The sequence below is a fragment of the Meleagris gallopavo genome, chromosome 3 (genome assembly GCF_905368555.1).
Source record: "Meleagris gallopavo chromosome 3, MGAL_WU_HG_1.1, whole genome shotgun sequence".
In the NCBI taxonomy this organism is placed as follows: domain Eukaryota; kingdom Metazoa; phylum Chordata; class Aves; order Galliformes; family Phasianidae; genus Meleagris; species Meleagris gallopavo.
In genome coordinates this window covers 2,504,654-2,523,808 of record NC_139406.1, presented here as the reverse complement: position 1 = coordinate 2,523,808, position 19,155 = coordinate 2,504,654, and the positions used below count along the sequence as shown (strand labels likewise).

General features: G+C 40.1%; 1 protein-coding gene across 11 annotated transcripts in view; it reads right to left on the bottom strand.

Annotated features, from left to right (window-relative positions):
- TPK1 (thiamin pyrophosphokinase 1) overlaps window positions 1-19,155 on the bottom strand; it is a 269,647-nt gene that overhangs the window by 25,024 nt on the left and 225,468 nt on the right. For 5 of the 11 annotated variants that reach the window (XR_014882224.1, XR_014882223.1, XR_014882227.1 and 2 more), the window contains exons 8-9: window positions 2,074-5,866; window positions 310-401 (exon numbers count right to left, since the gene is read on the bottom strand). Coding sequence is in view for 1 of the 11 variants with exons in the window: in XM_010708242.4 (XP_010706544.1) it covers window positions 18,486-18,577 (92 nt within the window). In the remaining 10 variants the exon portion in view is untranslated. Of the gene's footprint in view, window positions 1-65; window positions 137-309; window positions 402-510; window positions 5,867-7,758; window positions 18,578-19,155 lie in introns of those variants that run through there. The other 6 variants (XR_014882225.1, XR_014882230.1, XR_014882231.1 and 3 more) reach the window with 4 other exon arrangements.

The window sequence follows — 19,155 nt, the reverse complement described above, 5'->3', positions numbered from 1 at the left end:
ATGAAAAAACATCTTTGTTTCTCAGCTTTGGTGCTGCTTTGTTCTTGATCTGCTTTATGTATTACCTTTTCCTAATGACAGCTCTCTCCCACGATCACTGCAGCGAACATCTCCTGTATGCCACACATGAATCTTCCTGAATTTCATTTCCGTATTTCCAGATTTCCAGAAGAGTGCAATGGAAACAGCAACAGGTTTTGCAAGAATGGGATTTGTTTATTTCTTTGATCCATATTCCAATAATATTATTGTGTAAATAAATATGAAACTTGAATTTTGCCAAATTTTGAACTTTGAATGAACTTTTACCTGTTTAAGTAAAGAATGTTACTGGGCCTTTTCAGCATCACCAATCATCTGGCTTGCCTGGGTAGCATTAGGTGAAGAGTAATTGTCTTGGGCTGAAAATAAAATGTATAATATAATTAATATATATGAGTAACAAAGCTTATTTTTAATATATTACTAAAACATAAAATAAGAAAACATAAAACTAGTGGGAATTTTGACCTTGCTTTTGTGAAACTAATGCATCAGTGTCTGATCAAGGGAAGCGGTTGCAATTTTGAGGGAGTTCTCAAGGTGTTTGTCAGAGGTTTTTGATGAAATATTGCTCTTTCTATGATTCATCTTTGAAAACAGGTTGTTCACAAATGTACCTACTAATAAAAAGTAATGACAATAATAAAACATGATTATCAAGCAAGGCATATTTTTCTCTGGTAAGATAGGTCTTATAAAAGTCTAACAAAGAGACATAATCAAATATTTATTTTTGTTGAATATCTAATTGTAACTCTATGCATTCAATTTGAAAATTTGCAGCTAATGTATTTATGTTGAGATAAAATAAAAGCGAGACTATGCAAAAAAAAAATCATGATTTTTTTAAGTCTTGAAGTCTATTCTCAAATTTCTTTATCAGAAATGAAAGCAAGGGTGTATATATTTTTCACTGCTCACAGGACTCTGCTTAGCCAGTATATCAAAACACATGAAATCATTTGTCATAAGTTGAGCTTGCCATAATTTAAGTTTCATTACTTTTTTTTTTTTTTTTCCATTTTGTTATGGTTTGAAACATAGCACAGATCAGGTGATTTTTTATCTTGAAGATGCATGTTCAGCTCATTAAAATGAGCTGTCAAATCCACCAAAAAGGCTAACTATGTAAGCCATTTCTCATCTTCATCTTTAGGAACAATTTTGCAAATCATAACATCTTAGCATTTTATCCCAACTTAGCCACCTTCCTTCAGAAAAGTAAATGATGTCCCCATAATCAGCATCTATACTTCTAATGAACTCCTGTAATTGGCAACAATTCAGTCCATTGGACTTTATGAAATTCAGAGCTTTGATGATGATTTTCATGACATTATCTGTTTTTAAAGCATTTACACATAAATTTTCTTGATGTACAATGAAATGATATTTCATCAAATGTGAGTTGCTGGTGACAATTGCATCATCTTTTATTAACTTTATAAGTCCCTATAGTACCCTTTTTTTTTTTTTTTTAAACCAACCATCATCAAGGCACCATCGGAAGTTCTACCAAATATTTGGACAAAGTTAAAGAAAATATCTTTAATGTAATTTTTAGTGTTTCATGCAAATAAAGAGATTCATTTCTGCTCTCCAGTGGCACCAAAGAAGCCATTTCTTCAGTGACATTATATCATTATGAATACCTCTAATGAAATTGGCAACTCGAGCAGTATCTGCTGCTTCAGTACTTTCATTTATAGTCAAAGTTTGAAATTAGTTGAAATTACTCTCCAAATTTATTTCCATGAATTTTCTTATTTCTCCAGTTTGCCAGGCTACAGTCTGCTGAGACAAATTGATTTTAGAAAAATCTGTTTTTATCAGGACACATATCTGCCATACCTTCCAAACCTTTATTAATTTACCATCAGTAAACAGTTTTGATTTTTTTGCAATCAGATTTGCTATCTGTCATGGTTTTTTGATTCTTGTTAAAGGTACTGCACATAATAACATCATGTAAAGAATGGGTAATTAAGGAGTTAATACTCCAGTTCCATTGACTGACAACTTTCCAGATACCTGGTTCTCAGAAGAGAAGAAGAATGGCACATCCCAGAGAACTTTGCATTCAGAGGAGAAGATGGGAGGAAGTCACAGGGCTCTCTCTCTCGCTCGCTGCCTGGCAGTGTGCTCCCCAGCTGTGCGCCTTCAGTTCAAAGTAAGGCTTTCGGTTTCGGACACTCTTCTCTCTCATTTTATTTATTAGCCTCAGTTCCAATTGTATTGTATTATATTGTGTTATCTTGCATTCCGATATCATATTTAGTAAAATTAAGTTTCCTCCTTAGATCATTGCCACTGTTTTTTTTGGGGGGGTGGGGTGGGGGAGGGGTTGGCCTGCAGGCCTGCTGCCCTCTATCATGGGCACAGATTGATCAAGATAACTCCGTGACACTATCACATAACTGGCTTTTATAACAGAGTCTATTTGAGTTTTAGCTTTTAAAAAAATTTTTTTGCTGAGGTGACAGACTTTTTCAGTTCCACTATTGTGTCTTTACAAAGCATTTCCATATGCATTGAATTTGGCAGCATTTTTCTGCATATAATGTCTTTTCAAATTACAATCTTTGAAAATTCTTTCCTTAAAAATAAGCATAGTACTATATTATTTGTCTTGACAAAAAAGTACTTATCTTTCCTTTTTTCACTGAACGCTCTTTCTTCATCCACGTTTGTTGTTTTTTTGGGGGGGTGGTCGGGAGCGATTCTATTTTCTTCTAATAGGCCATCAGGTAGGTTAAAATATTAGTATTGGCAATCACTGTTTTTCACTCAAGTTCACACAAACACATGCCATATGTAATACATGTGGGTTTTGATGCGATTGAGTGTGTGATGGACACAAGAGGAAGAGTCAGCACTGTACTGTGCTGTCGCCTTCCTTTGGTTTTGACCCAGACAGTGTCAATCACAGATCAAAGGTTAGATTGTTACCAACCAATGGGTCCAGGCTGGATCACTTGGTGGGGAATTGTGCCATGTTGCGTGTGGTTTGTGGACTGCAGATTGCCTGCTTTACAGGATATAGGTTGCTTTACAGAATCACAGAATCACAGAATGGCCTGGGTTGGAAGGGACCTCAAGGATCACGAATCTCCAACCCCCCCGACACATGCAGGGCCACCAACCTCCACATTCAATACTAGAACAGGCTGCCCAGGGCCCCAAACAACCTGGCCTTGAACATCTCCAGGGACAGAGCATCCACAACCTCTATGGGCAGCTGTTCCAGCACCTCACCACTCTCTGTAAAGAATTTCCCCCTGACATCCAACCTCAATCTCCCCTCTCTCATCAAATCTTCAAATCATTTCCCCTTGTCCTGCTGTTATCTACCCTTTCAAAGAGTTGATTCCCTTCCTGTTTGTAGGCTCCCTTCAGGTACTAAAAGGCTGCAACGAGGTCACCCAGGCCCACCTTTCAAGCCTGTTGAGGTCCCTCTGAATGGCATCCCTTCCCTCCCCCGTGTCAACTGCACCATTCAGCTTGGTGTCGTCAGCAAACTTGTTGAGGATGCACTTGATTCCATCATTGATGTCACTGATAAAGATGTTAAAGAACACCAGTCCCAAGACAGAGCCCTGGCGGACGCTGCTCGTTACCGGCCTCCACCTGGACAGAGAGCCATTGATGACCACCCTCTGTCTGCGGCCTTTTAACCAACTCCTTATCCATTGAGTGGTCCACCCATCAAATCCACATCCCTCTAATCTGGAGATAAGGATGTGCTGGGGGACCATGTCAAAGGGTCTTTGTCAAAGGGGACCACGTCAAAGGGTCTCTGCTTTAATATCTGTGCATTCCACATTTTAGTGTAATATGAAAAATACTGGTAAATATTCAAAGAACTTTGTCTGTAAATAGATAATTAGTTTTGGATTCACATCTCAGCATGCTGTGAAATATTAGATCCTTAGTTGTTAAGTTTCTTTTCAAGTATCTGCCTCAAAACTGAATGTAAAAAATTTTGATTTCCAGTTCTTTAGTGTATGCTTACCCATGTAGACAGGTAAAATTCTGTTCTGTGACCACTAAACATAGCTAACTTATGCCTCTAAATGCTGTCCTCTAAGTTAAGTTAAATATTTAAAAACAGGATATATGTTGTAATGCTAGTAATATTCTTCCTAACTAGGCAATGTTGAGAAGATAAATTAGACTTCATACAGGATCATTGATGATGCTTGGTTAATTGAAACTGATTACTCTGTCCTCTCAACAGAGGCAGCTGAATGCTCATCATGATGAATCAGACATTGTGACATTCACTGGAAAAAAAATCACAACTTCGCAATTTATTTTTTTGTTGAATAGTCTGCAAACTCAGATTGGGTTTTCAGATTTTCCTGATACCTTATTTCTCCTTCAAAGGGTACACAATCATATCTATCTACATTACAACATTTTCTTTTTAAATAGTAGACTCTTTCTTCTTGCTTTTCCTACTTCAAGCATGAAGGAACCTTGAGACATTCCTAGTCCAACCTCATGCTCAAAGCTGGGTCAGTACTACATTCTGACGAGAATGCTCAGAGGTTTTTCCTGTTCTTAAAAATTTTCCTGATCTTAAAAATTCTAAGGGCGGAGAATGTACAGTCTCTTTTCAGAATCTGTTCCAATGCAAAGGTAGGCAGTGAGAAGACATCATTATTGTGAATGATGAGTTAGAAGTCTATTGATTGGAATTGTTGTAATTAATTTCTGGAATCATCACTACCTCTAATTCATTTCTGCAATTGCAACTGATATTATACTATGTACTTAACAGGAAAAAAATGAGAAAAGAAAAAAAAAAAGAACTTGCCTGGCTGATCTTTACTATGATAGCAAAATTAAGGAAACAAAGCTTGGTTACTAAGATGTACAGTTTAAGGTTAAATTAGTTTTCAGAGATAGTAAACAGTTTTTCAGAGAATCAACAAAAAACTTATTCAGACTGCTGGAAAGGGAGCATAGCCTTCTGACTGGATACTGGTTCTGGAAGACATCTGCACACAGAATTATAAAGGCCTCTTGCATGTATTGATGAGGACATTTCAAGTACTGAACGACTGAATACTTTGATTTATAAATTGCAGAAATTGGTAGATGGAATGCTCTTGGTCTGCAGATTGAGAGCAAGAAATTTGTATTTCACTCCAAAAACTTACCAGAAAGATTCAGTAACTGTAAAAGTTACAGTGCTATTTTGCACTGCAGACTTTAAAATCAGTTGATGTTATGAAATCTGATGTTGGAGTTACAGCAAAATCAAAGCTTCTTCAATGGACAAACTTGCCTTATTAGTAGAAAATTTCAACTATTATTCTTTTTGAGAAAATGTCACCAGCAACTATATATTTTAGAAATAGGGACAGAAAAAGATTGTGCTTTTCATAATGAAGGTGTATTCTGTGCAACTGAGGACTATATGCTTTTGGCAAAATGGGGAAAAACAGTTTAGTATTGGAATAATAGTTAAAACTAACCAGGTTAGCAATTTATTTACATATGCTTCTGTTTGTGATCATATAGGGTGACAGTGCATCTGCTGATCTGTTGTTCCTAGGCTCAATTTGGTCTTAAATGACTTTTATTTCTGTTTTCCATTTATTACCTATGTAATGCATACTTATTCCCTTACGATGCCTGAATTCAGTGAAATTTTGCAGTAAATTCAGTTGGATCAGAAAAGGTAGCTGCGATTAATCTTTAAGTTTGATTGCCATTGTCCACAGCAAAGGCTTGTCCGTCTTGATGGTCACAATCCCAGAGTTGTCATAGGTATTGGAAGTACTGACAAGCATTCCAAACTTCAACACCTGGTTAGCTACAAAAAGAAAGAAAGAGGCTTAATGGTCTTAATGGTACTGTTGAAACAAAAGCATTTATAAATGGGCATTTGCTAGTCCCACAAAGAAGTCCCACATAAAAAAGCTGAGTAAATCTAATTTAGATTAAAAAAAAAAAAAAAAAAAGCTGTAGTAAATACCAGTTAGTTAGAAAAGTAAGAACTCCAAGACCTTCCTTTCTTTCAGTTTGCGAAACAAACCAAACGACAGGTGCCAGGTGGTGATCAAGAAGTGTGCAAAGGTGGGCTGTAATAAACTCATATACCATAATGCAGTCACGCAATGAACATTATACTGTCCACCAGTTGCTGTAAACTACACAGGGAGAGTTGATGCATGCCTTAAAAATGAGGAGCAGTCAGAAAAAAAGGCAGGACATAAAATGTATTTGGTATGCCATATAGTAATCTGCAGTTGCCTCTCCTCATTCCTTCTCCCACAAATTCTGAGCCTGAATTGCACTGAAGAAATGGTTTCATCTGCTAGCTATATATGGTTGGAAGGAGAGAGTATCCCTGGGAGTTTGCAGCATAACTGCAATGCAGTACACTAGATTAAGAAGGAAAAAAAAAACAAGTTGTACAGCTCTCAATAATTATGCAATTAAAATAAATCTGCTATATCCTGTCAGGATGATTTTGGACACATAACAATGCTAGACAGGATTCTTGACAAACAGCAGGACAATGGAGTTGTGGTGTTTGCCCCTTGAAGAGAGAACAGAGGCTGACATGGCAGTGCCTTGCTACAAGCGGTGCATGGGGTGAGGTTGCCAGGGAAGCCAAATTTCACATCTCGAAGGTAAGCAGACCATTTAAAGAACTGAAGTAACACATGGGGAGAGTTCCCTGTGTAAAAATACACCCCAGACACTCCTGTACTAAATCCTGCCTGGAAACACCATAACTTGATGTTTGGTTTCAAATATTTGTTGACAATCACTTTTAGTTACTGTATGTTTTGAACAGAGGGAAATCCTAAAACGTTATGAATCAACTTTTACCTTTTGTTTGGATAAACCCACTCATTTTGTATCATTTACTGCTTCTTGCTCAAGATTATCAATAATTCTTACCATTTTGGCTTTGCATCTTAAATAATGGCTTTGTAGAAGGCAAGAATTCAGAACAACATGGCAGCTTAATAAAACCAAATTAAAGCAGTATTTCCTCATGCATAAAATGAAGTGAAAATCTTGTTTTCCTTTTTTAATAAAAAGTTTTCTTGTCCACTAGGTGGAGATTTTTAGCTTTCTCTCAGATTCTTTTCTGCACATGGATCAGTTTGAAATGCTGAAGTGAAAAATGCAGACTATTAAAAAAGTAATTCACATTGCTCAAATGGACAAATTCCAATTACTTAATTTCACAACCAGGCAACTTTTCCACTAACACAATTAAAAATGCATGCTTTCTATGCAATACTTTTAAACCAGTAAAGAAGATAACAGGATGTACATATGTACTGCTTCCAGGAAAACTTCTAACTTTGTCAGGCACTATGATGTGAAGTTTACAAGATCAAAAAAGTGAAAAGTTCTATCAGTTCATACTTGATCCCTTCCTTTTCTTTTTTAATAGCTTTTAGTATGCTTTGTTAAGTTCTAGCAAAAGCTTATGCCTTGGAGAAAGCCCATTAAAACAAAGCTATTTTCACTGATTTTATTTTTCTGAAATGTTTTCTGAAGAAAACAATCTTTTGCTGTCTTGTAATTACTATTTATAGTTTTGACAAGTAACAGAACTGATGTTAAAAAAGGATTTCAGTTCGCGATTTTCATAAAATTTCAGTCTGGAAAAGACCTGGAAGGTTTACAATTTTGTAATGAAAGTAATTTTTCTTTGGGTAGTTGAAAACTTTAAGATAGTGATTTTTCTTTTTTCTTTTTTTTTTTTTTCTTTTCTTTTTTCTCACTAGAGAATTCAAGGGCTGATTTAGATGAAAAGAGGTGATTCAGCAAAAAAGTCCCCTCCAGATCCCAGCAGCACTAGACCCTTTTTCACTTAAAGTTTGGCTTAGTGATTTGGTTCCAAAAGAACTGCGTTTACTGATAATAAACTGTGTCAAAAAATATTCTACCAAGCTCTTCCAGGACAGCTCTGCTATTTTTCATTGCGTTCCGTTCATAAAATCAGTGTGTCTCGGTGGCAATGAGTCTAGGTGGTTGTGACTCAGTGGAGAGCAGTGGGGGTTACACAAGAACATAACTAAGTCATAGCTCTATGGTCACCTTATGAAGTGTGACTGGTCAGGAGTTTAGAAATAATAATAATAATAATAACAATAATAATAATAATAATAATAACAACACACAAAAAAATGCCATTAAGAAAAAACGGAAGCCTAAAATTACATTTATAAAATCCTTATCACGATTATATCTCCAGAACAGTTGTGAGGTTTATTTCTCCACTGGCAGTGCTAAAAATAAATGAGACCCAAGGTTGCTGTCAACTGATGTGCCCACTATTGCACCGCACACTTTCAGCCTGTAAAATGAGCAAACAGACTCCAATTGCAGCTAGATTTGGCTGCCTCATACCATCAGCTGCTGCAAAAACACTAACTCAGGTTACTCCTCAATAACTGTGTTAGACTGTGTTAGTAGACTTGTAGTCATTCAAATGACTGCACTGTTATTTAAAGTACTTTCTGCAGAAGAGAATTTACATTAAGGTTGAATACATATCTTACAAGCTGCACTTAAGCAGAACTTGAGAGAGGTATATACAGAGAAGAAATTTCTTCATACACATATCATATGTGGCAAAAGCAAACCATGCCATTATTTTGAAAGGCTTAATTGAATGAGCAGGCTCTCTGGTTATTCCTACATCTGTAAGAGAACCATGGAGGACTTGGGGATACTGAGGGTCAACTAATGTCATGTTGGAAAGAGTTCACAAGAAGCAAGTCCTTCCTTACCCAGGAGCAGATTTAGTGATGGCAGTGAATTTGTTGTGAGAATGGCAGAACAGCCATACCTTTATCCAAAGATAGTGAGTCAAATGGAAGCTTCCTGAAAAACTCTGGCCATCAGTAACACAAGAGTCCCCACTCCATGCGATTTCAGCAACAGCTCAGAGCCTTACTGATGTGACCACAAGTGTTTGACAGCAAAACACCCCAAGAATGCACATATCATACAGCAATAGCTACACTACACTGTTTTTTCTCAAACGCGTGTCTTGTTTACTTCCTGAAATATGTAAAGTCACACCTTGCTGATTTCTGTCACTCAAAATAGAAATAGATACTCTTTGCATGGATGTTTGGAATATCAAAAAAATTAAATATAATAAACAAATATAATTAAATATTATCAGCCTTATTATAAGCAATGTAATTCTTTCCCATAAGCAAATGTTGCAACAAAATGATAGGAAATTAAGACCCATAAGCTAAAATATAAGTTAAATATTGAATTACCATTTGGTATCCTATTACAGTTTATCTAGAGAAGACTTCCCTAAAGGTCTGTGTTAGGAACAAAAATTTGCATTTAAATTGGAAGTATTAGTAATGCATGAGCTATAAAAAAAATAGTTGATAGACTAATTTTCCTTTCATTTCTCCTCGTTTTACACCTGTCATTATTCTGACTTCACTGAAGTCAGTCTTGGTTTACATGAACGCATACAAAGGAAATGTTGTGTCTTTGATCTCTGTGCAGTGGGAACTGCAAAATGGGAAGTTGCAAATAGCTGGAATGTACAATAAAACATGAACTTTTTTCAGTACTGATACTACACAGAATGCTTCAAAGGCTGGGTCTCCTTGGAGGGGACAGGACCACACAGAGTTTGGTGTCAACAAGTAAAAACTGCATTTGGCAGTTTTTAAAAGTGCTGTAACTTCTGATAGCTGTTTGTACAGTACACAGCAGTATTTTTGTAACCTCACCAGATCCATATGAGCGAGCTCACAAAAGCGAGATGTGGCCCCATCTTGCCCAGGAACTCCTCACCACCCAGGCTCAAGGGACTCGGTATCCAGTCCAGTGATGGTGAACGGTGTCAGCTAGGGGCCTCCAGCAGAGTGCCCAGCTGTATACCAGTGGGAGTGCAGGAGATGGCAGTGAAAGCACTTACTATCAAGCCTTAACTATGTCATTTAAAAAGCAAAAGCATGTTAAAACCAGGCCCACTAGAGATGAGCATGGGGGAGCGGTAATGGGATTAGGGGTGAGACAAGGGGATCAGCTGAAGTGCACCTATAACAATGCACTCAGCATGGGCAACAAACAAGTAGAGTTGGAAGCCACTGTGCAGCAGGCCAACTATGACCTAGTTGCCACTGTGGAAACATGACTGGAGTGCTGCAATGGATGGCTACAAACTCTTCAGGAAGGATAGGCAAGGAAGGAGGGGTGGTGGCATGGCTCTCTATATTAGAGAGTGCTTCGATGTAACTGAGCTCATGGCTGGGGATGATAAGTTTGAATTCCTATGGGCAAAGATCAGGAGAAGGGCTGACAAGGCAGATGTCTTGGTGGGCATATGCTATAGACCGCCAAACCAGGATGAAGAGACAGATGAGAAGTTCTACGCAATCACCAGCCCTTGTCCTCATGGGGGACTTCAACTTCCCCGACATATGCTGGAAATACAACACAGTGCAGAAGAAGCAATCTAGGAGGTTTCTAGAGTGTATGGAGGATAGCTTTCTGATGCAGCTGGTGAGAGAGCCTACAAGAGGAGCTGCCCCGCTTGATCTGCTGTTCACAAACAGAGAAGGTCTGGTGGGAGATGTGGAGGTCGAGTGCCGTCTTGGACAGAGTTACCATGAAATGGTAGAGTTCTCGATTCTTGATGGAGCCAGGAGGGGGAACAGCAAAACTGCTATTTGGACTTCTGGAGGGCGGACTTTGAATTGTTCAGAAGACTAGTAGGGGGAGTCCTCTGGGATTGAGTCTTAGAGAGTAAAGGTGTCCAAGATGTCTGGTTGCTCTTCAAGAAGGAAGTCTTAAAAGTGCAGGAGCAGGCTCTCCCCCTGAGCACCAAAATGAGCTGGCGCGGGAGAAGACTGGAGTGGATGAACAGGGAGGTATTCTTGAGGCTCCAGGAGTAAAAGAGAATCTACCTCCTCTGGAAGAAGGGACGGGCAACTCAGAAAAAGTACAGAGAATTTGTTAAGATGTGCAGAGAGAAAATCAGAAAGGCAAAAGCCCAGTTTGAACTCAACCTGGCTGCTGGAGTAAAAAGGAACAAGAAATTCTTTTACAAATACATCAATGGTAAGAGGAGGACCAAGGAGAACCTCCATTCTTTACTGGATGAGGCTGGGAATGTGACCACTGAGAGTAAGGAAAAGGCAAAGGTTCTGAATGTCTTCTTTACATCTGTCTTTAAAGGTCAGACAATTCTCATGGTACACCACTCTCTGACCTGGTAGTCTCGGCTGGGGAGCAGACTAAACCCCCCATGATTCAAGAGGTCACAGTCAGAGACCTACTACTCTAGTTGGCCTGTCATAAGTCCACGGGGCTGGATGAGATTCACCTGAGACTGCTGAGGGAACTGGCAGAGGTGACAGCAGAGCCACTTTCCATCATCTACCAGCGCTCTTTGTTGACTGGTGAAGTCCCAGAAGACTGGAGGCTTGACTCCCATCTACAAGTAGGGTCGTAAGGAGGATCTGGGGAACTACAGGCCTGTTAGCTTGACCTTAGTGCTAGGGAAGGTTATGGAGCAGGATTGTCTTGAGGGAGATCACGCGGGATGTGCGGGACAGCCGGGGGATCAGGTCTAGCCAGCATGGGTTCATGAAGAGCAGGTCCTGCTTGACCAACCTGATCTCCTTCTATGATCTAGTGATCCGTCTGGTAGACGGGGGAAAGGCTGTAGTTGTAGTCTACCTAGACTTCAGCAAGGCCTTTGACACTGTCTCCCACAGCATTGTCCTGCAGAAGCTGACAGGCCGTGGCTTGGACAGGTACAATCTAGGCTAGGTAAGGAACTCACTGGAGGGTTGGGCCAAGAGTGGTGGTGAAAGGAGTTAAATCCAGCTGGTCATGAATGGTGCTCCCCAGGGGTTGGCGCTTGGGCCTGTCCTCTTCAATATCTTTATTGATAACCTGGATGAGGGCACTAAGTACACCATCAGTAAGTTTGCAGATGGCACCAAGTTGGTTGGAAGTCTCAATCTGACTGGGGGTAGGGAGGCCCTACAGAAGGATCTGGACAGGCTGGATAGCTGGGCTGAAGCCAATCGGATGAGGTTCAACAGAACCAAATGCCAAGTCCTGCACTTTGGCCACAACAAACCCAGACAATGCTACAGGCTTGGGGCAGAGTGGGTGGAAGAATGTGTAGAGGAAGTGGACCTGGAGGTGTTGGCTGATGCTCAGCTGAACATGAGTCAGCAGTGTGCCTGGGTGGGCAAGAAGGCCAATGGCATCCTGGCTTGCATCAGGAATGGTGTTGCCAGCAGGAACAGGGAAGTGATTCTACCTCTGTACTCAGCTCTGGTGAGTCCGCACCTTGAGTACTGTGTCCAGTTTTGGGCCCCTCACTGCAAGGAAGACATTGAGGCCCTGGAGCGGGTTCAAAGAAGGGCAACAAGGCTGTGAGGGGTCTGCAGCACAGGCCTTATGAGGAGCGGCTGAAGGAGCTGGGATTGTTCAGTCTGGAGAAGAGGAGGCTCAAGAGAAACCTCATTGGTCTCTGTAATTACCTGAAGGGAGGTTGTAGTGAGCTGGGGGTCGGCCTCTTCTCTCGTGTAACTGGTGATAGAACTAGAGGGAATGGCTTCAAGCTGCGCCAAGGGAGATTTAGGCTGGATGTTAGGAAATACTACTTATCTGAAAGAGTGGTCAAGCACTGGAATGCCCTGCCCAGGGAGGTGCTGGAGTCACTGACCCTGGAGGTGTTCAAGGAACACCTTTGGATTTTGTGTTGAAGGATATGGTTTAGTGAGAACTATTGGTGATAGGTGGATGGTTGGAATGGATGATCCTGCGGGTCTTTTCCAACCTTGGTGTTCCTGTGATTCTGTGTGATTCTATTAATGGAATGGCATGTTCTGCCCTGGATAAAAACCACTCATGTTGGGTGAGCCTTCAGAAATGCAAGTGGATGTTAGAAGTTTCCACATTTATTTCCAGCAACTCCTACTGTCATATCAGCTGCATGGGAGCAATTAGAATGAGAAGATGATAAAAACAAAGGTAGGAAATAAAGAGCTTCTATACCAGAGTCACTGCTGCAACTGCTGCTTCCCCCAAACCAATAGTAATCATTAGCTGCAGAAAGTCTCCATGGCCTATTATCAGTATTCTAGCACCACTAACAAGATGTGCTCCAGTGTTCCTTCAAAATCGGACTTTAGACACTTTACATAATTGAAGTGGCTTAGAAAGTCTGACGTCGAAACTGTGTGAACTATTTGCAGTAGTATCTTTCCAATCTTGACATGATAAAGCTGTACTGGTCCTACACAAGTAAAAGTGATTTACTGTCATGGTTCAGCCTGGTTTGGCCTTGTGTCTGTGACAAGGAGCAAAGAGACCCACAGATCCTGCCCTGGGAAGTGCAGGGAGAGAAAGGGAAAAGGTAGAGGGGTGGGCCCACGAAAACAGAAGCAATGAGCTGCAGGAAAAACTTAGTTTACTAAATATAGCAGCTGAATGTGAGATAATAAATATAATACAATATGATTGGAATTGATGCTAATAGATCAAAGAAAATGAGAGTTTCTGAAACCAAAATTCTTACTCTAATTCTGTAGGCTGCCACCCCCGCTTCCTCACACTGGACATATGCAGAAGGAAGGTACACACGTTTTATCAGCTCCACGAGCCCCAGGATAGGGGGGACACGGCAGGGAGCAGAGACAGCCTGGTGTTAAGTGCGAGAAGCAGAGTCTCTTGAATCTTGGCACTACATGGCAAATAAATGACTCGCATCAAGTTAGATCCCTGACAGACCTTTTCATTATGCAAGCTTTAATAGCGAATGGCACTGTTCTTTAAAAGAGTTTTATGGAAACATGATATTACATTTACCTAGAAAAATGAAAAGAACAAATCAGAGTATTCATCCTTACACACAAAAAGTACCATCAATAAACCAGCTATGCCTTTGCCTGAAACACTTCTGTGAGAGTGGGTAATTAGTATTTCAAAACCTACTCTGATCAGCCACTGGCAGCTTACAAGGCATGTGCTCAGCAGCTTGGCATCCCTGACAGGTGAGCACAGGTGACCAACCAATAAACTCTATAGTACTTCTAATAGAAAAGTGATTTCACTTATCTTTGCCCTTCTGGCAACACTGCTTCTTTTCAGTGCACTGAGTAGTATCTGTAGGAGTAGGATCTGAAATGATGTCATTTGCATCCCTAGAAGTGCTGTGGATTACTTAGCATTTTAGGCCAGTTTGCTTTCTTCAGGAAAAAACAACTGGATATGGATAATACCACTCCAAGGATGGAGCCAGAGAATTATTTCTGTTACAAAATGTCCCCCCCCTACAAAATGTATGCATATGAACAACTAAGCATTTTGATTTTTAATTTTATTCCTTTGTCTTTTTGTTAAACAAATAATTAATATGTTTACTAACACCTGTGTACCTCTGATGTCTATAAAGCCATTTCTAATATTCATTACTTCTATCCCATTTATCCTCAAGCTTATATGGTAAACATGCAACATGTGTTGATGTTCATGGAGCTGCAGCTATTCTGAGCACACTCACAGGCAATCCAGCATAGGGCATGTGCCTGAGACAGATCATGAAATCCAACAGGAGACAGCAAATTATGTTCTCAGTTCAGTCACTGGGTCGGATCCGACTGCTTCCCTCAGTCCTGCCCTCAGAAAAACTTAGGATTTCACTGAAATTGTGCCTTAGCCCACTGCGTCTTTGCAATCTTCTGTCTAAGCCACAGCATCAGCTTTCTCTTTTTTTTCCCTCCTTTCCCACAAAAATGTAAGTTATCATAACACAACAAATGTCTGTTTAGCCAAAATTATCTGCTGCTTCTCCTTTATCCTGCACTGGAGCACTTGGCTTCAGGAAGGCTGCAGAGGGGGTGCACGAATCACATCAGTTGTGTTTGCAAAAAGCTCATTTAAAATTCTTCTCTGTTTGCTTTTGCAGTCTGTTTTTGGATACAAGACCCAGGTTTGTGGTCGATAATGCAACTGCAAACAGCTTCTATTGAGAGGTTTGTCTCCATAATTAAAAAAAGTGAGATGCATTATTGAAAACAACTTCTAAGTCTTATTGACTGCCAAAGATTTTATTTGAGTGGAAAACTGACTGCTAAGGATCCTTGAGCTAGTGGTGCTCTCTGAAACAGTCTGTCTGATATCCAGTAATGATTTTCAGTAAGAACAGTGCCCTCAGCCTTGCTCTTCTTCCTCCTCCTGACCTCTGCAAAGCCTTTTTTCTCCTCCCTCCCCACTTTTACCAACTGGCTAGCAGTTCATCCTCTATGTTCAGAAATGGCGTGTACATTTCCAAGCCCTGGGACTACTGAGGTTTCAGTGCTTTGGAGTGTTTTTTCCCCTGCTGTCTCTCCCCTAGGAATGCTGCCCTGGGGCTGGACCATGCTCTGTTAGCATGAAGCAAAGTCTTCTGTATGGATCATGCAGCCCTGTGTCAGGCATGGTCCAGAGCAGATGATGTAAGCTCTTGACTCTCAAAGGCAGAGGCCAAGTTACATTAATGCAGGGCACTATGCAAAGCCATTGAAAGTTTAACATGGTTGATTAAATGTGATTCAACTTTCAAGCACACTGATGCAGATGCTTTGCAGCACTCTCACTGTAGCACAATGATGCAGTCAGTAGGCTCTCACATTTTACTGTATGGAGGGCATGACTCTGGCATGCACTGCAAGAAATGTGAAGGTAATTACAAATCCAGGAGTCACAAATAAAACAAAGGGCTAAGCCAAGTGCATTATAATTCTCCTGCCCCTGCCAATAGCTAACAATTTCTAGCACTTGGGGCTGAAAGACCTTGACAGCTGCAATTGCCAGGGAAGGAAATATACCCTCAGAAGACCTTCTTTAGGCTACAGTGAGGTTCTGTAAGATAAATCAGCAGAACATTACTGCTCTCAACTGATAGTACTGTCATCTTTGAACATTCATCATTCCACACTAATTGTCAGTGTCTAAGGGGTGTTGTAGGAGAAGCATTTCTATCAATAGCTAAGACAATCACCCTTATGAATTTTATTTTGAATTCAAAGTTATGCTTATTAAATATGATTGGATCTTAGCTGACATTGGCCATTTGACATAACTCACATGAAAAGCATACTTTGCTAAAAGTCACTTCAGAAACATTTCTGTCAGTTCTCGAAACAATAACAGCTCCATTTCCTCTTAAGTTCACATCTTACTTAAGAATATCTGAAGGATGGAAGAATAGCACTCTAAGAGGTTTCTGGTTAACTCTTCCATCTATAGCATAGTAATACTGCTTTTCAGAGGTGCAGCTTAAATGCTGGAAAAGGAAACAAGCACAGTTAAAAAAAAACAACAAACAAAACAGAGCATCTTTCTATCTTGAGGAGAGTTGTAGGTGTAATGTGTTATTTCTCATATTACTTTGAAATCTGCTTGATCTAGGTATGTTTGCTTAAAATTGAAAAGAATCCTGACAACATGAATTTTTACATGCAAACAAAGCAGATCAATAATAAAACCCATAACTATTTCCAAATTATAAGCATTCCTTTACTGCTAAGAGGCTTATGTCAATAGTTACAACAAATTTGCTGCAGAATGCATTAAAAGATGGATCTAACTATCACTTGCGCTCATAGTAAAAATGTTAAATAGCTCTAATCTTTTCATTTGAGTTCTACAGTTGCCCATACTAAATATTCTACATCACGCAAAAAAAAATCTCTCTGATACCTCCTTATGTGCTTATGATGAAAGCAGAAATACCCAAGAATATACTGAAACATTTGAAGATCAACCTTGGGATATTCTACTCAGAATATACACTTTTCATAATTATCTAAGTGCAGAAGTCTAAAAGCAACTCCATTTTACCTCTCGGAAGATGTGGAGATGTGGAGATAGGTACCTCTTAGTACCATAATTTAAGGATTTTACCACTACATATCACTACAAAACACCCAGTGACATCAGAACACCCAGCATATCTCCAAGGAAATCCTCAAAAAACAAAGTTTGTCTCAGGCAAGCTTTGGGCACATCAGGCTTGGTGATAACTGGAAGTGATTTAGCTATTTTGTTACTAAAGGCACATTCATCTACCAAAAGGCTCAGCTACTATAAAATAAGCAACACAACTCTTCTAGTAAGAAGCAGTCTTCTTTTAAGAATAATCAAAACTTCACATACAAGCCCACTGCAATGCAGACCTCATGAGACCAATGGCAACAATTTGCAGTGGTGCTCTACATCAAGCAGGAATAAGAGCTTTATTGGAAGGTAAGTTTGGAAAACATCAGGTGAAACATCAAGATTTCTAGGGGGAAATGGAGAATTTGTGCAAGTTCTGTATAGACATGACACAGAGAAGTTCTGTGTCAGGCAGCATAGAGACCTGCGTGTAACAAGATGTGTTGTGTCACAAGCAAGAATGAGATCTTGATGATACAGATTTTGAAGTACAGGGGTCATTTACAGGTATGTAAGTAGAAAAGTGTCAAGCCTAAAAGCTGTGAACCAAAATATTTATATGACTTCTAATACTATCACTGGCCAGGCAGATAAATCTCTGCTCACTGCTTTGAAAAGGTACCCATAAATAGTCACAGGGCTCTTGGTCAAAGCACAGAACACTTGAGGAGGCAAAAAGCTCTTATGTAATATTGATGTCAGACACAAAAGGGTGCCCTACAGAGGCCACATATGCACAGACATACACGCTCTATATTGGAAGCAGGATGAGGGCTTACAAACAATGCTGTAGAACAGAAAAAGCCTCACTCTTCAACAGCTGAGTGAAACTGCCATTTTGAGAGAGAGAAGGAACACTTCTAGAGACCTAATGATAAAGAAAAATCCCTTGGAGATGCCTATCTTGCATCATGAACACTCTAAATTCACTGCATGCAGTTCACTGACTAATCATATGCAAACTGTTTAGAATTTTGTTCCCTCCCTTGAATCATCGACTTCAAAAGGCATGGGATGCTGAGCACAGTGCAGAGAAAGCTCCTGTAACTTGGAGAAGACAGACAGGGCAATATCACTGATGTAGGCAATATGCCACTTTTTTCCAGAGAGGCTGTGGATGTCCTGTCCCTGGAGGTATTCAAGGCCAGGTTGGATGGGGCTCTGGGCAGCCTCGTCTAGTATTGAATGTGGAGGTTGGTGGCCCTTCATGTGTCGAGGGGGTTGGAGATTCGTGATCCTTGAGGTCCTTTCCAACCCCGGCCATTCTGTGATTCTGTGATTCCTCTGGCTGCTATTACTGGTGAGGAGAGGAGCTCTGTTTCCTGGGCTGATGGACGTAATCCTGGCCCCAGAGGCATTTTATACAGTGCAATGTGAACACTTGCATGAGAGAATGGCAGTTGGAAGCAGTTCTGGGAACCTCGTTATTGCCTAGTTTGCTTGTTCCTGAGTTCCTCCAGCTTGCACGATCTGCAGAGCCTCTAGGAAGGCAGCTTTAGAATTGGCTCACTTGACGGCAAAAGCTGTTCTCCTTGATGTATGTGATGTAAAGCAGTGTGACAGTGATTGACAGCTAGACATGGGGAGAGAGAGGAGGAGAAATGACTTTAGTCAGGGTATTGTGTGAAGGAGCAGAAGAGAGAAGAAAAGATTCCTCATAACCACAGCATGTGTGCAGTGGAAGAGATAAGAGCTGCTTTTTTTTGCAATAATAATCCTTACTAAAATCAGTTGACACAAGTTTATGATTATATAAATAGTTCTCTGGCAATTACTGGATGTTTTTCTTCAAAACCTAATCTTCCCCAAACAGAATACAGTAAGTTTAGGAGTCTGCAGTTGTTCCCCCTTCGCACTGTATGAACAGGTAATGTAATGAGAATATAACCTCCAGGGCCTAGCCCTGTCTGCACTCTCATTGATATGGGCACTCCTCATGCATATTTATGATGAGCCAGAACTCACCTTCTCTTCTCTCCTGCACTGCTGAGCTAATTGTAATCCTAATTGAGTGATGTATGTTGCAAAAAAACTAGGCAAAACCTGCTGCTGATTTTGTGCTTTCTTATTTCAGGTCTGAAAGGAGAAGAAGAAGCTGTAATTGATTCCATCAGCCTTTCATGTATTAAAACAAAAGATAACATCCAGAGA